This window comes from Nerophis ophidion, linkage group LG07 (genome assembly GCF_033978795.1).
Source record: "Nerophis ophidion isolate RoL-2023_Sa linkage group LG07, RoL_Noph_v1.0, whole genome shotgun sequence".
NCBI lineage: Eukaryota > Metazoa > Chordata > Actinopteri > Syngnathiformes > Syngnathidae > Nerophis > Nerophis ophidion.
Genome location: NC_084617.1, coordinates 43907838 through 43929911, shown reverse-complemented (window position 1 = coordinate 43929911; position 22074 = coordinate 43907838). Strand labels below are relative to the sequence as shown.

The 22074-nt window shown below is 38.5% G+C and overlaps 1 protein-coding gene across 4 annotated transcripts in view; it reads right to left on the bottom strand.

Moving 5' to 3' along the window:
• Positions 1 to 22074, bottom strand: part of kiaa0825 (KIAA0825 ortholog) — a 523244-nt gene that overhangs the window by 471504 nt on the left and 29666 nt on the right. For all 4 annotated transcript variants that reach the window (XM_061906242.1, XM_061906241.1, XM_061906244.1 and 1 more), the window contains 2 exons: positions 3006 to 3174; positions 2651 to 2836 (listed from right to left, as the gene is read on the bottom strand). In XM_061906242.1, the coding sequence (XP_061762226.1) occupies positions 2651 to 2836; positions 3006 to 3174 (355 nt within the window). The remainder of the gene's footprint in view (positions 1 to 2650; positions 2837 to 3005; positions 3175 to 22074) is intronic.

Sequence of the window (22074 nt, the reverse complement as noted above, 5' to 3'; positions counted from 1 at the left end):
AATTGCGATTACTGCCTTTAAATTGCAATCACAAACGCCGATCCCCTCTGGCTGACTATCTATTTTGAGTGGCCCGGTCACCTAGCTAGCAGCTAATTGTCTATCGCCATACACATTGTGGAGACAGAAGTGTATGGAAGCACCTCACAGCGGATAGCAAGGTCTTGACAGGAAATTAACAAGTGGATTAATACGAGGTGGAGAGAGGATAATATAATAGCTGGTAACTGTTGATGTGCCACCACAACAAATAGGGAGGGCAGACCGATCCATAAATTGGTGGTGTTGAGGCCTTTGTAAAAAAAGAAAATGATCGACACTAGAGTCATTTTTGATTTTTATTTAAATATTTTTAATTTCTTAAAATCTTTTTTTTGTTGTTTTTTTTAGTCAATGTTTGCAAATTCAGGGTGTAATTAATATGACACAAGAGGAATTTGAGGGCAAAACAAACAAATAATTTAAATGAGTAATTGATGGTAGTTTTTGCTCTGGTTTAAATATTGTGTACTATTGACTTTGTTTGATCAAACCATCCATCCATCCTTTGTTCTACCACTTGTACCTGATCAAACCATTCTGTTTAATAAAAGAGAGTAAGGAACTAGTTTAAATATTGTGCTGGTATTTTTAAACTGTTGCTAGTACTCACCATTCACTCACAATTTACAGTTTTTACATGTGATTGGTATTGGTATCGGTTGATGTCACTCATGGATGATCGGGATAGTCGGCATAAATCCCTGAACTAAATATCCGTAACAATAATAATACAGTTCTGACCATGACTAGACTGTAACATCATATATCGCCTGTGGTAAATGAATTAACCTGTGGTTGTGATAATGTATGTACTGACTGTATACACATGCAAACATATACTCAGGTATAGTGACACACTATATAATTACAAACTATTAACCATGTTGAGCTAACTTGATATATTTTAAACTAACATATTTTAATGTTATTTTTAAGTAATATTTTCATGTTCATCTTACATCAGAATGAATGTCAACTCATGACCTGACTTGAGTTATGTTGAGTCAACATTGCATGTTTGGAAGAATTGACTATAAAGAATCTTTATCTTTATCAAAGTGTTGACGTTTTTAATTAGGCAAGCACATAATTGACTGTGAGTAATCACGATTAATACAAATTCTAAAGTGTAATTAATCCGATTTTCAACTGGATCATTTGACAACACTAATATATGCATACTGCGTACATACTGTTTACAGAGTAGGGTTGTCCTGATACCAATATTTTGGTACCGGTACCAACATGTATTTCGATACTTTTCTAAATAAAGGGGACCACAAAAAAAGTCATTATTGGCTTTATTTTAACAAAAAAATAATATGGTACATCAAACATATGTTTCTTATGCTTCTTAATTTTGTCCTTAAATAAAATTGTGAACATACTAGACAACTTGTCTTTTATTAGTAAGTAAACAAACAAAGACTCCTAATTAGTCTGCTGACGTATGCAGTAACCTATTGTGTCATTTATCTTTCTATTCTTTTGTCAACATTATTAAGGACATACTGTAAACAATTTATTATTAATCTACTTGTTCATTGAATGTTAATATATGCTTATTTTCTGTTTTAGCATGTTCTATCTACACTTCTGTTAAAATGTAATAATCACTTATTCTTCTGTTGTTTGATACTTTCCATTAGTTTTGGTTGATACCACAAATTTAGGTATCAATCCGATACCAAGTAGTTACAGGATCATACAATGGTCATATTCAAAGTCCTCATGTGTCCATGGACTTTTTTCCTGAGTTTATGAATATAAAATGAATTAAAAATGTTTTAAAATAATTTTGTGATGATGAAAATTATTGATGTAATTATAGTATCGACTAAATACACTCTTGTACTTGGTATCATTATAGTGGATGTCAGGTGTATATCCCCCCATGGCATTTGTGTACGATGTGACGCCGGTGAACTATTGTATCCTCCTATGGTGTGTGTTGTGAAGCATGTTTAGCTATTCCTTGTCCTGCTGTGATAATGATACTTGTAAGAAACGCACTTTATTTGTCGCCATGGGGGCGAGAATTAATGATTTCGAAGTAGCTTTAACACTGCCGACTGCGGATGGATGTTAGCTGCTAGCTCGCTAGCCATGTCTTAAAGCACCTCTTCCTGAAGGCATTTCAATGTTATAACTTCATCTTTATCGTTAGTTTTTACACCAAAATGCGTGCGTTCTCCCTTTTCTGTCTACACACTGTCTGCTTGTAAGTTGTTGTGGCTTGTGCAGCCCTTTGAGACACTTGTGATTAAGGAGTGTGTAAATAAACTTTGGTTGATTGATTGGTTGATTGATTGATACTCTGTGATTGTGCGCTGCCAATCATGCTCCTCTGTTCATAAAACCAGCAATGTCATGACGTGATGACACACCGTCATGCCCGTTAAAAATAATCAATAAATAAATAAATTGGGTACCAGTACTTTTCTAGCATATAGTACCGTTTTTGATTCATTAGTACCATGATACAACACTTGTGCCGGTATATCGTACAACTCTAATACATAGAATCTCAATATATTTGAGTTATAAATACTGAAATGTACAACTGTCTGAATGAATGATTGCAAATCATTTATAAAATAAGTAATACCTCTGATGAAGAGTCATCTCTAACTAGATGTACCAAGTGTGAGGAAGAGGCAGCAAGTTGAGTAGAAGAAGGCGAGGATGAAGAAGGGGTGCAAGGGAAGCAGATGCCACACTTGGATGAGAAATGAAGCAACAGCTGTAGTGTCGCCTCTTCTCTCCCATCTTCTTCAGACCTCAGGTAATTTTGCTAGAGATTAACAGAAGAAGAATAGTTCAGTATGTACTTAAAATAAAAAGTGGGGAAAATGTGCACCAATAGGTACTTTTTGGGATGAGTAACTATGAGAAGACTGTCTGATAACCACCATTATTCATTGTTAAAGACATAATGACATGTGTGTAATGTAGTGTATTACCAGGCAATTGAAGAAAGACAGGAGCTCTTGATGCCCCGTGCTGACAGGCTTGACATTGTTGAGCATTTTGACATTAAGCCACTGCAGGCACTCCGATGGACTGAGTGGACGATCTCCACTTCTGGTGTCTCCCATTTTGACTTGAAGTGCCACCAGCTGCTGTTCAATGCTGTGAGGAACAAGAGTCATTTGTGTAACTGGAAGAGCCCAAACAGCATTTTTCACATTAAACCCATGCATGATAGAAAGACCACAGGTTTTCATGATAAACACAAAACAGTTATAGTGTCAATAAATCTTCCCTTGCGCGAACAAGCCTGGAACTGGGGCAGTCTACAAGGGGAAAAAAACAATTGAAAGCGATACAAACACACGAACAACCATTCTAAAGATACACATACATTACACCAGCAGTCCACATCCGCATTGGGTCTTGACATGCTTTTATTGTGCTGTCTCTATCATGAGAATATTCAAGACAGATGCTGTGCACATAATAATGCACTATACACAGTCGTGGTCAAAGGTTTACATACACTTGTAAAGAACAAAATGTCATGGCTGTCTTGAGTATCAAATAAATTATCCAACTCTTATTTTTTTGTGATAGAGTGATTGGAGAACATACTTGTTGGTCACAAAAAACATTCATGAAGTTTGGTTCTGTTACGAATTTATTATGGGTCTACTGAAAATGTGACCAAATCTGCTAGGTCAAAAGTATACATACAGCAATGTTAATATTTGGTTACATGTCCCTTGGCAAGTTTCACTGGAATAAGGCGATTTTTGTTAGCCATCCACAAGCTTCTTGTAAGCTTCTGGTTGAATGTTTGACCACTCCTCTTGACAAAATTGGTGCAGTTCAAATGAAGCTTTTTCTTTTGACATCACATGGACAAAGATAAGACCTTCTGGAGGAAAGTTCTGTGGTCAGATGAAACAAAAATTTTGCTGTTTTGCCACAATATCCAAAATAAAGAAGAAATAAAAGGTGATGCCTTTAGTCCCAGGATTTCCATGATTACCGCCAAGCATGGTGGTGGTAGTATTATCCTCAGGGCCAGTTTTGCTGCCAATGGAACTGGTGCTTTACAGAGAGTAAATGGGACAATGAAAAAGGAGGATTACCTCCAAATTCTTCAGGACAACCTAAAATCATCAGCTCGGAGGTTGAGTCTTGGGCGCAGTTGGGTGTTCTAATAGGACAATGACCCCAAACACACATTAAAAGTGGTAAAATAATGGCTAAATCAGGCAAGAATTAAGGTTTTAGAATGGCCTTCCCAAAGTCTTGACTTAAACGTGTGGACAATTCTGAAGAAACAAGCCCATGTCAAAAAAACAACAAATTTAGCTGAAGTGCACCAATTTTGTCAGGAGGAGTGGTCAAAAAATTCAACCAGAAGCTTGCCAAAAGCTTGATGATGGCTACCAGAAACGCCTTATTGCAGTGCATACAGGTATTGTCCCTGAATGCAATAAAACCTGTTGCAGACCACCATGACAAGAACAACTTTTTTGTTGTCTGTACGATTATGATCAAACTCTATTTTATGTCGTAAATATGGCGGTTTGTAAGTTGTCTATTGAAGGGGCTGTCTGCAACTTTTTCACCAGAGGTTCTTAGCTAGCAGGTACGACATTGGTACTACATTGATTATACATAAAGGTCCTGTAAAACTGACTTTGACACACAGTTGCAAAACAGTTGTATTTGCAAATTGAGACAACGTTGATGACTAACATTGGATCCACATTGTTGGTTGGGAAATGACCACATTTCAATGGTCAAATCAACATCACAACCTGACATTGAATAAACTCTGTCAAAAAGCATGTTGTTTCAACGTTGTATTTGTGTTGTAGAATATTGGTTGGAAAATGACCAAAATTCTATGTCAAATAAACGTCAGAACCGAATATTGAATAAACGTCTTCAAACAGCATGTTGTTTCAACATTCTATTTGTGTTGTAGAATATTGGTTGGGAAAGGACAAAATTTATTTGGTGAAATTAACCTGACAATGAGTAAAGCAGATAGAACTAGATGTTTCAATCCCTTCGGTAAGTAGGAACAGTCTTGACGGTAGCAGTCGGTGTGGAGTGGTGAAAAGGAGGGTATGTATGTCATTGGGGTCTTCAGGTGGGCACCCTGCTTCATCGACGTTTCGTTGATTTGAAGCCCACGACGTCTCCAGAGGGCTCAACGGTGTGCCTAGCGTCCCAGGTACACCCCCCTCCATGCCATACCCTCCACATCCTGTTGGACTATGCATGGCAGGGTCGTCCTTTTCCCTGAGTCAGGCCTAAGCCTGACCGCATACCATTGTCTCTTATCTTACTGCCCAGTTGGGGTCCTTGCGCTTAATCCAGAGCCAGTTGCTGGCTTTTTCGGCAGCATTTGACATGGACTTGATAGTCTGTTGGAGGGAACGTCCTTTCAACCCGATTTTCCTCAACAGACTGATGGTAGATGTGGCAATAAATCCCCTGCATCCCACCTCTACTGGGAAAATGTTGGTCTTCCAGCCGTTCTGGGATGCTTCAGCTGCCAGGTCAGAATATTTGTTTCTCTTCCTCTCATAAGCCTCTTCAACCCCTTCTTCCCATGGTACTGTCAGCTCCACGACATAAGCCAGCTTTGCTGATGGAGACCACAGGACCATGTCTGGCCGGAGTGTTGTAGCCATTATTTCTGGGGGAAACACAAGCTTTTTATCAAGGTCTACTTCCAATTTCCAATCCCGAGCCGACTGCAGGATGCTTGCATTATTTGGTGTCGTTTGACACTTTTGATGTTGGCCAGCTGGTACAAAATGTGTGAAATGGACCTTTCCTGCTGGTGTTTGTGGGAGATTGTTTGTGGTGGTTCGCCTGTGTTCCAGTGTTTTTGCAAGATCTCTAAGTACTTGGTTATGCCGCCAAGTATAGCGTCCTTGGGTGAGACTTATAGTACACCCTGATAGGATATGTCTTAGAGATGCAGGTACTTGACACAGGGAACAGGCGGGATCTTCTCCGTACCAGGTTTTCAGATTTAGGGGGGACGGTAGCAGGTCGTACGTGGCTCTGATGATAAAACTCAGCCGTGCTCCCTCCATCTGCCAGATGTCATACCAGTTGAGCTTTTTCTTCTCCAGGCTTTCCCAGTTGGTCCATCTCCCCTGCTTGGCCATTGAGACGGCTTTAGCATGTCGCTCTCCCTCCTCCTGTCTCCTGACTTCCTCTACTACTAGCCGTCTCTTCTGCTCTGATGTTGCTTTGTGCCATCGGGGAGTTTTTGGGACGAGTCCGAGTCCTGCTCTCCCATGCTGTACGTGCCCAACCACATCTCTGAATTGAAGAGCAGACTTTGCACTCTGAACAGCTTCTGATGGAATCCACTTCCTTCCCGTTGTTACTCTGGGGGCCGCTGTTCGAATGACTGTATCCTCAGTTTCGGTTAGCGTCATGACCAGCCTTGCTTTGGTGCATTTGAATTATTCCACCAGTCCCGAGATTGGTAATTCCAATTTGCCATGCCCATATAGTCCGATGGAAATGAAGCATCTTGGAATTCCAAGCCACTGTTTTAAACATTGTCAAAAAGCATGTTGTTCCAACGTCAGGACTTAATTCGACAAGTTCTCAAAGATGTTTTATTATCCGGTGGTTGCTGGGTAACATCTTTGATTTTAAGGCTCAACTTTTCCACTTCAGAGAAGCCAGAGGCCCACTCTAATTTCAACCCTGTATTAGTAATCTTCCTTTGTATGTTGATGGTATTCAATAATTACTGTATATCTATCCTGTTCACAGTTTAACAGGATACAACTTGTCAAAGGATATGCTAATCACAAATATTATCATTAAGGCTTAGGTCAGGCTGATTATTAAAAAAATACTAATCAAATATACTGCAATAGAAGGGACTTGTAAAATCTGATGGAGAATACATTTACATTCAATTACGCAGTGCTAAAATAAATACATTCTATCTATCCATCAATCCATTTTCTACCACTTGTCCCTTACAGGGTAGCAGGGGGTGCTGGAGCCTACCTCAGCTGCATTTGGGCAGAAGGCGGCGTACACCCTGGACAAGTCCCCACCTCAACATACGGCCAACACAGATAGACAGACAACATTCACACTCACATTCACACACTAGGGCCAATTTAGTGTTGCCAATCAACCTATCCCCAGGTGCATGTTTTAGGAGGTGGGAGGAAGCCGGAGTACGTGGAGGGAACCCAGGATCGAACCTGGGACCTTCGTATTGTGAGGCACACGTACCCTTGTCCCACCGTGCTGCCCTAACTAAATTAATATTTACTAATAACTGTCATTTCTTAAAACAACTGGCGATAACACTTTTGTGATAAGTGAAAACACAGCTTCACCAATTTAGTCATTGTTATTGCGTTTAAGACACCTCTCTAAGACTTTAGTTCCAGACTTCTTCTGTTCGTTTTATATTGTCATTACTGCCACAAGTGGCGGCCTAAAGAGACCACAGCTGAGAATCATATTTTCTTTGGCCCTCTTAGTTGCCGACAATAGCTGCTTTTCGCATCTTTGTAGAAGGCACCAATTTTCCAAAGTTTTGTAAAAAGAACATTATTTTCTGCTCTTTTCCACATTTGAGCACATAAACTACCCTCAACGTAACAGACATGCACACACATTTGCTGTGTTATCAGCAAGAAGCAATTTAGCAAAGTTTAGTTACTAACTTCAGCTATTATTAAATTTTTAATCTATTGCATTCATTTAAATTGCTTTGGGGCACATTTCCAGAAAACTAAGGACAGGGGGCCGGACGTCTCCCTTTACTATTCGTCACATTTTGTATGTATCGCAAAACCAGCATCCTTAGATTTTGGATTTATTTTGGCAAAGTGACAGGAGTTTGCATTTTTTAAAGGACCTTCTACAAAAACGTGAGTCTCTCACAAGTTTTTAGAACCAAACTTGTAGGCCTCTTGTTGAATAGCACTAATAATGAAAAGGAGAGGACCAAAACATGGAACCTTGGTGAACACTAGTAGCACAACTAAAGAAGTTGGACTCATGACAACTGACTGCATCTGAAGTAAACAAGCTACAGCAACATCTTAGTTACACAAATCACATCATTAAAAAAAAGGCAACTGGCAAAAAAAGAGAAAACCTAAAAACAGTGCCTTGAGGAACGCCTACGTTACGAAGATTATAAGTCTGTACCGCAGTGTTTTATGGTAAGGTTAAAATGTCAGTGCAATGTTTACAGTGGTCCAAGTTCTTCTACACAACAACAGCATTCTAGTTTTTTTTTTAAATCTGTAAAAATGTTTGTCTGACAAATTTTGAATTGAACCTGGGGGTTGGTATGGTGTCATTCCTGAGCATACTTGCCAACCCTCCCGTATTTTCCGGGAGACTCCTGAAATTCAGCGCCTCTCCCGAAAACCTCCCGGGACAAATTTTCTCCCGAAATTCAGGCGGAGCTGGAGGCTACGCCCCCTTCAGCTCCAAGCGGACCTGAGTGACGTGTGGACAGTCTGTTTTCACGTCCGCTTTCCCACAGTATAAAGAGCGTGTCTGTCCAATGACGTTATAACTGTAGAATGATCGAGGGCGAGTTCTTGGTTTCTTATGTGGGTTTATTGTTAGGCAGTTTCATTAAAGTCCTCCCAGCCCAGTAATAACACACAACAACAGCAGTCACATTTTCGTCTACCGTAAAGCAGTTTGTCTGCCGTAAGCTACAATGTTGTGAACTTGTGACACTCTTAAACAGGACAATATTGCCATCTACTATTGTCTATTGTAACAACAACATGACTGGACATTGTTAGTTGCTTCTCTCTTCAATATAATGGTTTATTCTGAAACATATACCAATAAGAAAAATAAGTTATGTTAAATTCAATAACATTATTATATATATTTTTTGTTTGAAATATTTAACTTTGGACAAGTTGCAAACTCAAATTTAAATATATATTATGTTTATTATTATGATCTATTTTTAAACTTTAATATAATTTATTTAATCAATTAACAACTTTTTTCATGCGCTAATCAGCCGCGATGATATTGTAACAGTGGAACCTCTAAAGCAGGGTGCCGATTACGTTGATCATGAGCTACCGGTCGACGGTGGAGGGTGTGTCAGTCGATTGCCAGCCAGGCATTAAAAAAATAGACCTAAAAATTTGCAGTCAATCTTCACCAAGACGTCACTTTTGTCACTTGACTGACATTCACGACACCCAAGGGTCTTGTGAGATAACGCTGGCCGCTGCCAGATCATTATTGAGAAGAAACAGGAAGGCCGTCAAAACTGCCGTCAAAACTCTAAAGACGGACTGCACAGTTCCTGTCTTCACAATAAAAGCCCGGCTTCATCCTACCTGCGCTAACAAAATAAGAGTCTCAGAAAGCTAGCACACACAAGCCAGCCAACTACGGAGTTTTCTGTCAATGTATTTCCTGTAAATTGTATAAAAAGGAGTGTAGAAGCTGGACAAATACGATCCCAAAAAGAAAGCACTTTCATGTGGTGTTGGACAGAATGGAGGACTTTTTTTCTCCTCCATTTGAAAATGTGGACGTTATCATCACTACTGTCAGATTCCAATCGATGCAAGTCATCAGAATCAGGTAATACACCAACTTACATTCTTGTCTGCATGAAAAAAGGAATCTATATGTGTCAAACATGCTTGTATTATCATTAAACACCTTTAACTTGTTAACAATAATGTCTCTTTCATAAATAAATAATTATAAATGATATATATGAATGAGGTAGATCCCCTTGACTTGGTCAATTGAAAAGTAGCTCGCCTACAGAAAAAGTGTGGGCACCCCTGTGCTAAAATCATGGAATTATTCTTGTTTTATAGTAAAATAAGAATTCAAAATAATACAGGGTTAGTTAAAAAAATATATTGTATGGCTCATTAAGATTTTGTGATGGTGACAGATTGACCCTGGACGCATAATTTCCATAATTTCCATAATTTCCTACAGACAAAAGTGCTTCCAAGGTCGACCAGTGTCCCGGAATAAATTGTTTTTGACGTTTTTTTGTTGTTGTTGCATAAGTATTTATATGATGAATAATTAACACTAAAAGTCTAATAAATACGGAATATATGGCAATGGTTAAAAACATAAATCTCCCTAATATACGTATGTGTGTAAGCGTGTGCATCACATGGTGTATGCTCATTTCCCCATCAGAGCGCTCGTCCCCCAACTGCGGGTCCATAAACTGCCTCCTGCCTGCTCCTGGGCCATTAACACATCCAGATGTTTTACAATGGCAACACATTAAATAAGTGTTCAATCTGACACAATTTAATTTCAGCAGGGGAAACTCGCAAGGGGATAAAATGTTATAGACTGGTCCAAACGTCTGTGCTCTAGAATCAACACTGCCACTTTAACTACCTCTACCTCGCAAACGCTCTATGTTGTCTTCAGAGCAGACAAATTGATGATGCTAAGGTGTTTGGAGGGACTTGATGTCAATGTGTGCAACGTCTCTTTTATTATTTGGGTATATAGTTAACAACCTGTGCTTTGCATTGATGTTTCCATTAATAAGAAAACTTGCACACTAAAAGTAAACAAATGTATCAACAATAGAAAATAGTTCTCACACACAATGGTAATTGATTCTAAATTGTTTTTTTTTTTTTTAATTAATAAAAATAAGAAATTCGCATTTAAAAGGAAATAAATGAAATCAACTGGATGGATTTCCATCGCATGTTTTTGCAAAGACATAAGAACAGAAGCTGATGTATGTTTATAGTTCTGGTTCTGGGCTCCACACCAGGGCTTCAAACAGACAGCAGGTTTCAAATGGGCCTCCATCTGTGGCGTACTTTTTCAGTCACTCTCCAAAGTTCATTAAAAGCACAACACATCAGTGAAGTGCAATTCAGATAGGAGTTTCAGAGCAGAACGGAGGTCACTTTTAACTTGCACATTGCTAGTCTGGGATCCAGGGACAAGTTGAATGGTGGAACAAATGCCATACTATTCTTCTGTCATTGTACAGTCGAAGATACGATGAAAGTAATACAGGTGTTTTTGTTTTATAGAGAAAACATTACAGCTTTTGGTAAGTATGTAGCCTAGTTTCCTCCCACATCCCAAAAACATCCATCTTAGGTTAATTGAAAACTCTATTTCAGGGGTGTCAAACTCATTTTAGATCAAGGGCCACATGGAGAAAAATCTACTCCTATAGAGGGCCAGACAGGTAAGATCACGGCACGATAACTTAAAAATCAAGAGAACTTCATTTAAAAAAAAAAAAAAAACAGAACAAGCACTTTCTGAAATTGTACAAATCATAATGTTGTTGTTTTTTTACACTTACATGTTGTGGTTAATAGTATTCTATCTTTATTTGTCATTATTTATATTTTCTGAAAAAAATATATGATAATGTTCATCAGTCAACTCATTGGTGTTAATTTTCAATCAATAAAGATAAAACAAATTTATATCAAAATGAAATTACCGTATGTTATTTGTGTAGTTTGCTCATTTCTCTCGACTGATGTACTAACATCATGTGGTTTATTTTGTACATACTGTATGTAGCATCATCTACAAAGATACAAATAATTTATGTTGTGACATCCAGTGGACACATTTAGAACAGCAGTTTTTTTTCATTAAAAAATGTCAGGTTAATTTTTATACTTAGCAAAGTCATCTCGCGGGCCAGATAAAACTTTTTCACGGGCCTGAGCCAGCCTTTGGCCGTAACTTTGACACTTCTGTTTTACATGTTCTAAAGATGAGTGTAAATGTATTTTTGTCTAGTTTGGATTTTCGACAAAAGAAAAAGTTGGTCCGGGTCACGACACCGTTTTTTTTAGGTCCGGCCTGTAGACCTAACAGGTCCTTTATTGATGTTTTGGCTAAGTGAATACAAAATAAACTGAGAAATAATTAACTTTTACGATTTATTTTAAGTATTACAGAGTACACAAAATGCAATGTTTAAAAATGAAAAAGGAGAGTGACTCTTGCGGGTATGCCCTCAAAGGGGAACTATACCTTTTTTTGGGGAATTTTCACAATCATAAGAATTCATATTGAGATTTGTAACAAAATTTGCTCGTTCTTGTTAGCCAGCAATGCAGCTAATGGAAGCAATCAATTCTACCTCTAAATCACTTTAAAATGCACTAAAACATTGTCAATACTTAATTTATATTCTGTAAACTGTGGAATAACCAAAATGTAGCTACATTGTTATTGTAAGAGCAAACACTGAGAAACTATTTTTCTAGCGTACTAACACATCAGTGTGCTACGGTATTAGCCGTAGAAGCTACGGCAAGAGGTATGCTAGCTTCTAAGCCAGCACGAAGCGTGTTTGAGTTTGTAATACACAACACTGCTATAAGACTCTAATCTGACATATACGTTTGAACTATACGCTACTTTGTATTGAAAATGGCAATAGCGGAAGATGCATGTGCATGTGCGAGCCAGTCTACCCATCAACAAGAGGATAGAGCAGGGGTCGGCAACCCAAAACAATGAAAGAGCCATATTGGACCAAAAATACAACAAAAAAAAAAATCTGTCGAGCCACAAAAAACTCTTATAATGAAGGCAACACATGAAATACGTGTCGATATTAGCCATATTAGCCTACTATGAAAATGACTATCTGTCACAGGCTGAAGTAAATCTTCGATGACAGAAATTTAATATTTATTCTACACATTTTTACAACATTAGAAACAATTCGTAAATCAGAGGCTACTCAGAAGGTGGGAAAACTCCTGGAAAATACTGTCTTTAATGGCCAAAGGTATAGATATGTGTTTCCAAGTTAAAGGAAACGGCAGGTCTTCTTCTAATACATTTTTAACAATCTTTGGCAAGCTAGGTAACGTTTGCTGCGGTCTGCAACAACATGGCACACAAACAACTATTTGAAATGCAGTCAATATTAAATAAAATAATGTGTCATTAGACATGCAGACATAAAATAAATACACAGAGTAAAGGATATTAAATGAGCTCAAATGTACCTACAAATGAGGCATAATGGTGCAATATGTACATATAGCTAGCCTAAATAACATGTTAGCATTAATTAGCTTGCAGTACTACACTGACCAAATATGTCTGATTAGCGCTCCAACAAGTCAATAAAATCCACAAAGTTCACCTTTGTGCATTCACATACAGAATAAAACATTTGGTGGACAAAATGAGACAAAGAAGGAGTGGAAGATTTTACATGTAAACAAACTGTTGCGTCACAGTCCACACTATGGTGGGTTCAAGAACCACTGGAATTAGTAGGACAAAACGATGTTCACCAAATTCTCTCATCGGTGAAGCATACACACAAACATATTAAATATTTCTAACAATTGGGAGGGTCTGTGTCATGTTTTGTCCTCAAGCAAAAAACATAGTAAATTAAAAAAAAAATATTCCCCATATTTTTCCATTTTTGATCCTTTTTTAAAAATGCTCCTGGGAGCCATTATAAAGAACCGCATGCGGCTCTAGAGCCGCAGCTTGCTGAAAAAGAAGGAGCTCATTGTAGGTCATGGTAGCTTGTCTGCATTTATATAGTGCTTAACTATACATGGAATGATACCCAAAGCTCTTTACATTATACAGCACAGTCACACACTGATGGTGGAAGCTGCCAGCAAGGCACTAACCACGACACATCAGGAGCAAGGGTGAATTGTTTTACCCAAGGACACAGCGGCCGTGACGAGGATGGCGGAAGTTGAAATCGAACCTGGAACCCTGAAATTGCTGGCACGGCCACTTAATCATTAAACTACAATAGTGGACTCGCGAAAAGCTCTTCGGGTAAATCTTTACCATATTTGGAAATATCCGCTGATGTCACACTTAGGAAAATGTCACAAATCGGGCAAATTCCAAAGGATTTGGTTTTAGGAAGTAAATATCTCCGCCATGCTTCCATGGTTTGATGAAAATTTTCAAAACTTATGCAGATCCCAATTACACAAAAACAGGTACCAATAGGCAGTGTTGGTAATAGGAGCGTTATAGAGTATAACGGCATTAATAATTGCGTATTTTTTTTATCAGCAATGAGTAATCTAGTTAATTACTGTTCCCATCGTTGCAACGCAATTGCCGATAATGAGGATGTGAAGTGGATGGGTACTACAGTTCGGTTGAACTAAGTAAAAGGGGTCAGGTTTCGGCTGCACATTAGCTGCGTGGAGAGAGAGCAGGGGTGGGGATGATGACGCCGCTGTAAATGCGCTGATGATGGTTGGCGATCATGCCCTGCTCACACTGTCTCACTGCACGCTCTGACTGACACACAACAAGACCCGCGACGAGCCGCAGCCAGAGAAATTCACAGGTCACGTTCTCAAACTGCAAGTACCGGCACTACTTTTAGTTCATTGAAATGAAAGGCAAACAAGTTAATGTAACATGCACGGTATTTCTAGGACGGGGGTTGGCAACCCACGACTTTCAAGCCGCATGCGGCTCTTTAAAAAAATGATTGAAAATGTAAAAAGATGGGGGGAAAATCTTTTTTTTGTTTAAGAATGTTTTTTGTTTCAGGACAAACATGACACAAACCTTCCCAATTGTTAGAAAGCCCACTGTTTAATATGTTTGTGTGTATGCTCCACTTGTTTTTTTTTTGTTTTTTGTATTTTTGGTCCAATATGGCTCTTTCATTGTTTTGGGTTGCTGACCCCTGCTCTATCCTCTTGTTGAGGGGTAGACTGGCTCGCACATGCACATGCATCCTACGCTATTGCCATTTTCAATACAAAGTAGCGTATAGTTCAAACGTATATGTCAGATTACAGTCTTACAGCAGTGTTGTGTATTACAAACTCAAACACGTGGAGCTCCACAAGTGTGTTTACACACTTGCAGTGTTTATACTGTACATATTACATATTATTATGAAGGTGTCAGTTTCTACATTATATATGGGGACGGCACGGCGAAGTTGGGAGAGTCGCCGTGCCAGCAATCTGAGGGTTACTGGTTGAATCCCCACCTTCTACCATCCTAGTCACGTCCGTTGTGTCCTTGAACAAGACACTTCACTCTTGCTCCTGATGGGTCCTGGATAGCACCGTGCCTGGCAGCTCCCGCCATCAGTGTGTGAACGTGTGTGTGTGTGAATGAGTGAATGTGGAAATAGTGTCAGAGCGCTTTGAGTTCCTTAAAAAAAGGTAGAAAAGCGCTATACAGGTGCGAACCATTTACCATATATATATATATATATATATATATATATATATATATATATATATATATATATATACATATATTAGGGGTGTGGGAAAACGACGAATTGAATATGTTGTGCGATTCAGAATCGATTCTCATTGTTTTAAAAATAGATGTATTTATTTATTATCAATCCAACAAACCACTACACAGCAATACCATAACAATGCAATCCAATTCTAAAACCAAACCTGACCCAACAACGCTCAGAACTGCAATAAACAGAGCAATTGAGAGGAGACACAAACACGACACAGAACAAACCAAAAGTAGTGAAACAAAAATTAATATTATCAACCACAGTATCAATATTAGTTATAATTTCGGCATAGCAGTGATTAAAAATCCCTCATTGTCATTATCATTAGACATTTATAAAAAGTTAAAAAAAAGAACAATAGTGTCACAGTGGCTTACACTTGCATCACATCTCATAAGCTTGACAACACACTGTGTCCAATATTTTCACAAAGATAAAATAAGTCGTATTTTTGGTTCGTTTAATAGTTAAAACAAATTTACATTATTGCAATCAGTTGATAAAACATTGTCCTTTATAATTATAAAAGCTTTTAAAAAATGTATACTACTCTGCTAGCATGTCAGCAGACTGGGGTAGATCCTGCTGAAATCCTATGTATTGAATGAATACAGAATCATTTTGAATCGAGAATCGCATTGAATCGGAAAAAATAGATATATTATCGAATCGCGACTCCAATAATCGATATTGAATCGAATCATGGGACACCCAAATATTCGCAGCCCTAATATATATATATATATATATATATATATATATATATATATATATATATATATATGTCTTGATTGGATTATCCAGAGAATAGTGCTCGATACCGTCGTAGAGCGCAATATGTAGGTGTGGGAAAAAAATCACAAGACTACTTCATCTCTACAGAACTTTTTCATGAGGGGTTCCCTCAATCATCAGGAGATTTTAATGGAAGCATTCACATACAATGGTTTATATAGGGCACAGAGTGGGTGGGTACAAGCAGGCGTAGGGTGTGGTGATTGGCTCATGTGTTACCTAGGAGGTGTTTCCGTCTGTGGCGGCATGTTGAAATGATTTCACTGCGCTTGTTGAGGGATGATAGATCTGGATGATATATATATATATATATATATATATATATATATATATATATATATATATTCACACACATACACTTGCAATGTTTATATTATATTATATTATGAAGGTGTCTGTTATTACATAATAAATATACTTTCAGTGTGTATATAAGACATATTGCGTAATGTTATGAAGGTGTCTGTTACTACAATATATATATATATATATATATATATATATATATATATATATATATATATATATATATATATATATATATATATATATATATATATATATATATCAATCAATCAATCAATCAATCAATGTTTACTTATATAGCCCTAAATCACTAGTGTCTCAAAGGGCTGCACAAACCACCACGACATCCTCGGTAGGCCCACATAAGGGCAAGGAAAACTCACACCCAGTGGGACGTCGGTGACAATAATGACTATGAGAACCTTAGAGAGGAGGAAAGCAATGGATGTCGAGCGGGTCTAACATGATACTGTGAAATTTCAATCCACAATGAATCCAACACAGTTGCGAGAGTCCAGTCCAAAGCGGATCCAACACAGCAGCGAGAGTCCCGTTCACAGCGGAGCCAGCAGGAAACCATCCCAAGCGGAGGCGGATCAGCAGCGCAGAGATGTCCCCAGCCGATACACAGGCAAACAGTACATGGCCACCGGATCGGACCGGACCCCTTCCACAAGGGAGAGTGGGACATAGAAGAAAAAGAAAAGAAACGGCAGATCAACTGGTCTAAAAAGGGAGTCTATTTAAAGGCTAGAGTATACAAATGAGTTTTAAGGTGAGACTTAAATGCTTCTACTGAGGTGGCATCTCGAACTGTTACCGGGAGGGCATTCCAGAGTACTGGAGCCCGAACGGAAAACGCTCTATAGCCCGCAGACTTTTTTTTGGGCTTTGGGAATCACTAACAAGCCGGAGTCCTTTGAACGCAGATTTCTTGCCGGGACATATGGTACAATACAATCGGCAAGATAGGATGGAGCTAGACCGTGTAGTATTTTATACGTAAGTAGTAAAACCTTAAAGTCACATCTTAAGTGAACAGGAAGCCAGTGCAGGTGAGCCAGTACAGGCGTAATGTGATCAAACTTTCTTGTTCTTGTCAAAAGTCTAGCAGCCGCATTTTGTACCAACTGTAATCTTTTAATGCTAGACATGGGGAGACCCGAAAATAATACGTTACAGTAGTCGAGGCGAGACGTAACAAACGCATGGATAATGATCTCAGCGTCTTTAGTGGACAGAATGGAGCGAATTTTAGCGATATTACGGAGATGGAAGAAGGCCGTTTTAGTAACGCTTTTAATGTGTGCCTCAAAGGAGAGAGTTGGGTCGAAGATAATACCCAGATTCTTTACCGTGTCGCCTTGTTTAATTGTTTGGTTGTCAAATGTTAGAGTTGTATTATTAAATAGAGTTTGGTGTCTAGCAGGACCGATAATCAGCATTTCCGTTTTTTTGGCGTTGAGTTGCAAAAAGTTAGCGGACATCCAGCCTCCAGCTGACTACAATCCGGCGTGTTGGTCAGCTTTAGGGGCATGTAGAGTTGGGTGTCATCAGCATAACAGTGAAAGCTAACACCGTATTTGCGTATGATGTCACCTAGCGGCAGCATGTAGATGCTGAAAAGTGCAGGGCCAAGGACCGAACCCTGGGGAACTCCACACATTACCTTAACGTAGTCCGAGGTCACATTGTTATGGGAGACACACTGCATCCTATCAGTAAGATAAGAGTTAAACCAAGACAGGGCTAAGTCTGACATACCAATTCGTGTTTTGATACGTTCTAATAAAATATTATGATCGACGGTATCGAAAGCAGCGCTAAGATCGAGGAGCAGCAACATAGATGACGCATCAGAATCCATCGTTAGCAATAGATCATTAGTCATTTTTGCGAGGGCTGTCTCCGTGGAGTGATTTGCCCTGAAACCGGATTGAAAGGTTTCACATAGATTGTTAGACGCTAAGTGTTCATTTAACTGCTCCGCAACAATTTTTTCAAGGATTTTTGAAATAAAGGGAAGGTGAGACACCGGTCGGTAGTTTACCATGAGGTCAGGATCGAGGTTAGGTCTTTTAAGAAGAGGATGAATAACCGCTTTTTTGAATGCTAGGGGAACAGTGCCCGAGGAAAGTGATAAGTTTATAATATTCAGCACTGATGGACCTAATAATACAAAGAGCTCCTTGATCAGTTTCCCAGGAAGAGGGTCAAGTAAGCATGTTGTCTGTTTTATTCCATTTACACGTTGTAACAATTCCTCTAATGTTATTTCCTCAAAACGAGAGAACCTATTTTGGAGGGCAGTATCCGCCGTATATACCATTGTATCAGTGTTAATAGAACCCCGTTGTAGCTGGGACGCATTGTCTTTAATCTCCTTTCTAATGACTTCAATTTTCTTACTAAAGAATGGCATAAAGTCATCAGCTGAGTGGGCTGAGCTACTGGAGGGGGTCCCTTGTTGGGTTAGCGATGCTACCGTACTAAACAAAAATTTAGGATCGTTTTTATTACGGTGGATGAGATTTGAGTAATATTTAGCTTTAGCTAAGGTAAGCATGCGTTTATAAGATATTAAACCATCACTCCATGCTTGATGGTGCACCTCAAGTTTAGTCGTGCGCCATTTGCGTTCCAGCTTTCTACATAATAATTTCTGAGCTCTACTTTCTTCTGTAAACCACGGGGTGCGCTTTTTTGGAGCCTTTTTTAACTTTAGCGGTGCTATGTTATCAATGGTTTCGCGCAGGGTGTCGTTAAAGTTGTTAGTGAGGTTATCAACAGAGCCCACATACTTTGGGAATGGTGCCATTACCGAGGGCAGTAGGTCAGCAAGAGTTGTCGTTGTGGCTGTATTAATGTTGCGGCTGCTATAGCAGTTATTATTATTATTAGTTTGACGAACATGCGTCTGAACCTCGAATTTTATAAGGTAATGATCGGACAATACTTTAGTATACGGGAGTATCGTAACTTTGGAGACGGTGATACCCCTGACAAGCACTAGGTCTATCGTATTACCGTTTCGATGCGTGGGTTCATTTATTATTTGTGTGAGACCACAGCTATCAATTACAGTCTGGAGCGCTACGCACGGTGGGTCCGATGGGGTATTCATATGGATATTAAAGTCCCCCATTATGATTATATTATCGGCGTGTGTCACTAGATCAGCAACGAACTCTGAGATTTCATTGATAAAGTCCGAATAGGGCCCTGGGGGGCGGTAGATAACAGCCAGGTGTAGAGGCAGCGGTGTGACAGACTTCATAGTAAGCACCTCAAACGATTTATATTTATTATTTATGTTAGGACTAAGGTTAAAGTTTTCGTTGTATATTAGTGCGACCCCCCTACCCTTTTTAAGCGGACGGGCAATATGCGCATGTGTAAAGTTAGGAGGACATACCTCATTTAGCGCAAAAAAGTTGTTTGGTTTAAGCCAGGTTTCGCTGAGACCGATGACGTTAAGATTGTTGTCTCTGATAATATCATTAACTAATAACGTTTTGGGAGACAATGATCTTATGTTTAAAAAACCTATATTATAGGTAGTGGGCTGTTTTAGGGAGTTTTTGATCAAATTATCCGTAGTACCAATATTAATAATGTTGTGTTTATTATGCCCAGTGCATTTAGTATAGTTACGACCATATCTAGGAATTGATACGACAGGAATTTTCCGATTGTTTGATTGTTGCTTTGATAAACTGCACGCATCATGGTTAGCCACCTCAGTAACGGGGATTTTCCGATTGTTTGTTTGTTGCTTTGATAAACTGCACGCATCATGGTTAGCCACCTCAGTAACGGGGATTTTCCGATTGTTTGTTTGTTGCTTTGATAAACTGCACGCATCATAGTTAGCCACCTCGGTAAAACACATGTCCAACTCTGAAACACTCATATATGAGCCCTAAGGATTAAAAAAAAAAAAAATCCATATATTTCGTTATGGTTTGAAAACGAAAAATATCAAAATGGCCCCTGCATGCTTAAATTTTTCCGTGGAAAAAGTTTGGACACCCCTGTTTTAGAGGCTTTGAAGTCTACAACGCTGACTCTAGTTATCCCAATTTTTCAAGCGCTTTTTATCATGTTTAAAATTGTAAAAAACAAAAAACAAATGTGTGTTCTGGTCTCTCAAAATGATTGTGAACACGTACCCAATGTGACTAGCTATGTGACTAACTGTATGATCACTTATCATACACGTGTTCTTCGCCGGGGTTTTCTAAGCGTTCATAAAACATTCGGTTATAAGTCCTTACGTAGAATGTTGTTCATCTGTGTTTAATCAATGAGACAGTTTCTTATTATTTTAGATTTACTTTCACAGATGGATGGATAGACACCTGCTCTACAGCCAAGCTTTTCTGCCATGACAGCGTTATTTGTATGCACGTGCAACACTTAAGACCTTCAGTATATCAGTACTTGGAAATAAATCATGGAATGGATTAAGCACAGCAATCAAACAATGTATTAATATGATCCACTTCAAGAAACTATTCAAACTTAAAGTGTTTACCGTATTTTTCGGACTATAAGTCACAGTTTTTTTCATAGTTTGGCCAGGGGTATGACTTACACCCAGGAGCGACTTGTGTGTGAAATTATTAACACATTATCGTAAAATATCACATGATATTATTTAGCTCATTCACGTAAGAGATGACGTATAACATTTCATGGGATTTAGCGATTAGGAGTGACAGATTGTTTGGTAAACGCATAGCATGTTCTATGTGTTATAGTTATTTGAATGACTCTTACCATAATATGTTAAGTTAACATACCAGGCACCTTCTCAGTTGGTTATTTATGCGTCATATAATGTACATTTATTCAGCCTGTTGTTCACTATTCTTTATTTATTTCAAATTGCCTTTCAAATGTCTATTCTTGGTGTTGGGTTTTATTTAATAAATTTCCCCCAAAAATGCTACTTATACTCCAGTGCGACGTATATATGTTTTTTTCCCCTATTTTATTATGTATTTTCGGCAGGTCCGACTTATACTCCGAAAAATACGGTACAAATTACACAGAAGAAGTTCTGAATTTATTTCATCCATCCATTAATTTTCTAGATAATATGATTTATCTCACCATATGAAATACAACTTACTTCACTAATTATTATTTATTTTTAATGTTATCACTTATGGAGTATATTGTGAATAAACTGAGAACAGGAAGTGAACAAAAGTGTTAGCAACTGCAATGTACAGGAAAAGGAGTATGATTAAATAAGCTCTGCTTCTTCCTACCCCTTTTCGAACATGTTGAATAGAGAAACCGGAAATTGTGATGCATCATGTTGTATGCAAGCATGTTCCAAATAAACTCAAACTCAAACTTCCAACTGGATTAATCAATTTTTTGTAATGCATTTCACTCTGAACATTTCTCCCACATTTTCAAGCTTTGGCTCTTCAATCACAACTTCCCTTTCCTTATTTCTTCTCTTCAATTACGCCTCCTTGCAGACTTGTGCTGGGAGTTATCTAGACAACGTGGATGGCCTGTGTCAGGAAGTTCATCCGGCTTTTCACAATGTTGCAACCTTTAGCCTGCCTGTGTGAAAGCTACCTGCAGCCCAATCAACTTGGCGGGATAAGCTTTCGTCCCGATGACTTCCCCTG